At 19.1% G+C, this 3169-nt stretch overlaps 1 protein-coding gene across 1 annotated transcript; it reads left to right on the top strand.

The window, feature by feature from the left end:
* Positions 1 to 115: 115 nt before the first annotated feature.
* On the top strand, positions 116 to 2122 carry PRSY57_1437300 (eukaryotic translation initiation factor eIF2A, putative; the record flags this gene model as incomplete). Its single annotated transcript, XM_012909972.2, has 1 exon — positions 116 to 2122. The coding sequence occupies one exon, from the start codon at positions 116 to 118 to the stop codon at positions 2120 to 2122; it is 2007 nt and encodes a 668-aa protein (XP_012765426.2).
* Between the last annotated feature and the right edge of the window lie 1047 nt (positions 2123 to 3169).

Here is a 3169-nt window from a genome sequence, read left to right as displayed (position 1 = left end):
TGTTAATATTCATATGATCCCTTATTTATATAATTTAACACTTTTGTATATTAAATAATAAATAAATAAAAAAAAAAAAAAGAAAAAAAAAATTAAAAATAAAGGACGGGATATAATGATATCAGATAATAATGAAAACAATAATAATTTATATTTCTTAGCATTTAGTAAAAATAAAGTGACCATTTATGAATATGATGTGGATTTAAGTAAAAATATTGTAGATGATATTAATGATGAAATTAAAAGATGTGAAGAGGAAGATGAGAAAAATAAAATAAATGAACATACAGTTCCTTTGACGAATGATGAAAAAAAAGTTGATATGAATCATATACGAAATAATAATATAATAAATAATAATACAAACAATACGAATCAGATAAAAAAATCTACAAATAAATTTAATAATGATTTTGTTTTAAATCGTGGTATTAAAATATATAAGGAATATGATGATGTTGAACTAGCCACATGTACAAATGACTATAAAAAAATTATCCTTGTAAGAAAAAGTGATTTAAATGTAGCCGAAATTATTGATATAAAAAGTGAAAATAAAAATGTGACATGTATAAAAACAAAAACACAAATTAAAAGAATTATTACGAGTCCTAGAGATAACTACATTGTTTTACATTGTCAATACAAGCCTGATATAACAAATACGAATTTGTATGTATATAAAATTAATGTAAAATCTTCTAAGAAAAAAAAAAAGAAAGACAAAAAGAATTCAGAATGTGAAAATATAAAGGGTGAAGAAAATTCAATAGGAAAAGAAAATGATAATTATGAAGAAGAAAAGAAAAATATTAATATGAATAATAATAATAATATACCTATACATAATAATAATAATAACAATAACAGTAATAATAACAGTAATAATAACGAATCAACTAATGATAATATTATATATAATGAAAACCTTATTATAGAACTTACACTCAAAAGTTATAGTAACAAGAATTGGCCTTTCTTCAAATGGAGTGATAGCGAATCTATATGCACTTGTCTCATTAATAACCAAGTATATATTTATAAAGATAATAATTTCAATACAACTGTGAACAAACTGAAATTAGATAATATTGAATTTTTTGATATATCACCTGAATTAAATAATAAGAAAGGAATATTAATAGCTACATATGAACAAGGAAGTAAAGGAAATCCATCAATTTTTAAAATATTTCATATTGATAATTTAAATAAACACATATACTCAAAAAACTTTTTTAATTCAGATGAAATAAAACTCAAATGGAATAAAAATGGGAGCTCCTTATTATTACAAATACATACACAAGTAGATAAAGAGAAACAGTCATATTATGGTTCAAGCAATTTATATTTTATTGATACCGTAACATTAAAGGATGTAAATGTTATGACTAATAAAGGATTAATATATGATACCATATGGTCAAATAATCAAAATAAGTTTTATGTATGTAAAGGTGAAATCCCAGCAGAAATTGTTCTACATGATAAAAATGGAAATGTCTCACATTCATATGGAAGACATAAATTTAATACGCTCAAATTAAATTATAATGAAAAATTATTATTAACAGGAGGATTTGGAAACTTAAGTGGAGATATATCTATTTGGAATACTTCAACCAAAAAAGAAATCACAAAAACCAAATCATCATGTGCAGTCATATGTGAATTTTTTAATGATGGGAAACATTTCTTAACAGCTACAACACATCCAAGATTAAGAGTTGATAATAATTTGAAAATATTTAAATATAATGGTTTAATAGTTAGTAGAATTAATTTTGAAGAATTATATAATGTTATCATTTTACCATTTAATAAAATTAAATTTCAACAAACAGAGGAACCTGTTGATATCAATTTAGAACATACTACCTTACAACCATATATTAATAAACAACTAGGTATTGATTCAAAAAAAACAGGTATATATAGAGCACCAAGATCTACTGGTCTAGTTAACTTAAATGGTTATCTTTCTTCAAAACTTCCGGATAGGGAAAAATCTTCCTTACCTCCTGGATGTAATTTTGTTAATGAAAATAAAAATTATAATAAAAAGAAAAAAAAAAAGAGAAGTTCAAAAAGTAAACAAAAGAGAGAAACATTCTAGAATAATAAAAAGAAAAAATATATATATATATATATATAGATATATGTTTATACATATATTATTACATATCCATTCTCATAATGTGTACATATATAATTATTTATTTTATGCTATTATTTATATGTAAACCTTAAATTTTATTATATTTTATTTTTTATTTTTTTATTTTTTTTTTTACCATATGCTTTATTTTTATTAAAAAGATAAATTTATTTTTCAAAAATAATAATGAAAAAAATAAAATAAAAAAATAATGAATATGATAAAAAAATTATCATCTTTTATTTTATAACTAAAAATATAATTTGTTTCTTTTTCTTACGTGTATTAAAAAAAAAAAAAAAAAAATCAGATTATACAATATATATATATATATATATATACATATATGAATTCTTTAAGATGGAAAAAAAAATATGGATCAACATATAGAAACCCTTTTTTTTTAATACATAATATTTTATTTTTATTATATTTACACTCATAATTACTGTTATATATAATTATTAATATATATAGTGTTAAATGATATATGAAATTAAAATTCCTCTAGTATAAATTTCACAAGAAAAAAAAAAATATATATCATTTTTATAATTATATAAAATTATAAATTTTGTTCTTATATAAATAAGATGAGTTACTCTATATCTTTTAGGTATCATCAAAAAAAAAAAAAAAAAAATGCAAATTTCATTATTTTTTCAAAATTTAGAAATAAAAATATTTACATATATATTACATATATATATATATTAAGACAATTTTTTATTTAGTTGTAACAAATGTATTTATTTGAAAAAGCACATATTTTTTCCCTTTTTTAATTATATCAGTTTTTTTTTTTTTCAAAGTTTTTAAATATATTATTATATATATCTAAAAAGAAAAAATATATTTTTAAATACATATAATAATATAAAACATATACACAAATGTAGATATATGTATTTATACATATATATATATATATATATATATATATATATATACATATATTTTATATACATATGTACATAAATTAGCATTGAAGCCACAAAATAATTT

Source organism: Plasmodium reichenowi, chromosome 14 (genome assembly GCF_001601855.1).
Source record: "Plasmodium reichenowi strain SY57 chromosome 14, whole genome shotgun sequence".
Taxonomy (NCBI): Eukaryota; Apicomplexa; class Aconoidasida; order Haemosporida; family Plasmodiidae; genus Plasmodium; species Plasmodium reichenowi.
Note: the sequence above shows the minus strand (reverse complement) of the source record. Positions and strands in the feature narration are given on the sequence as shown.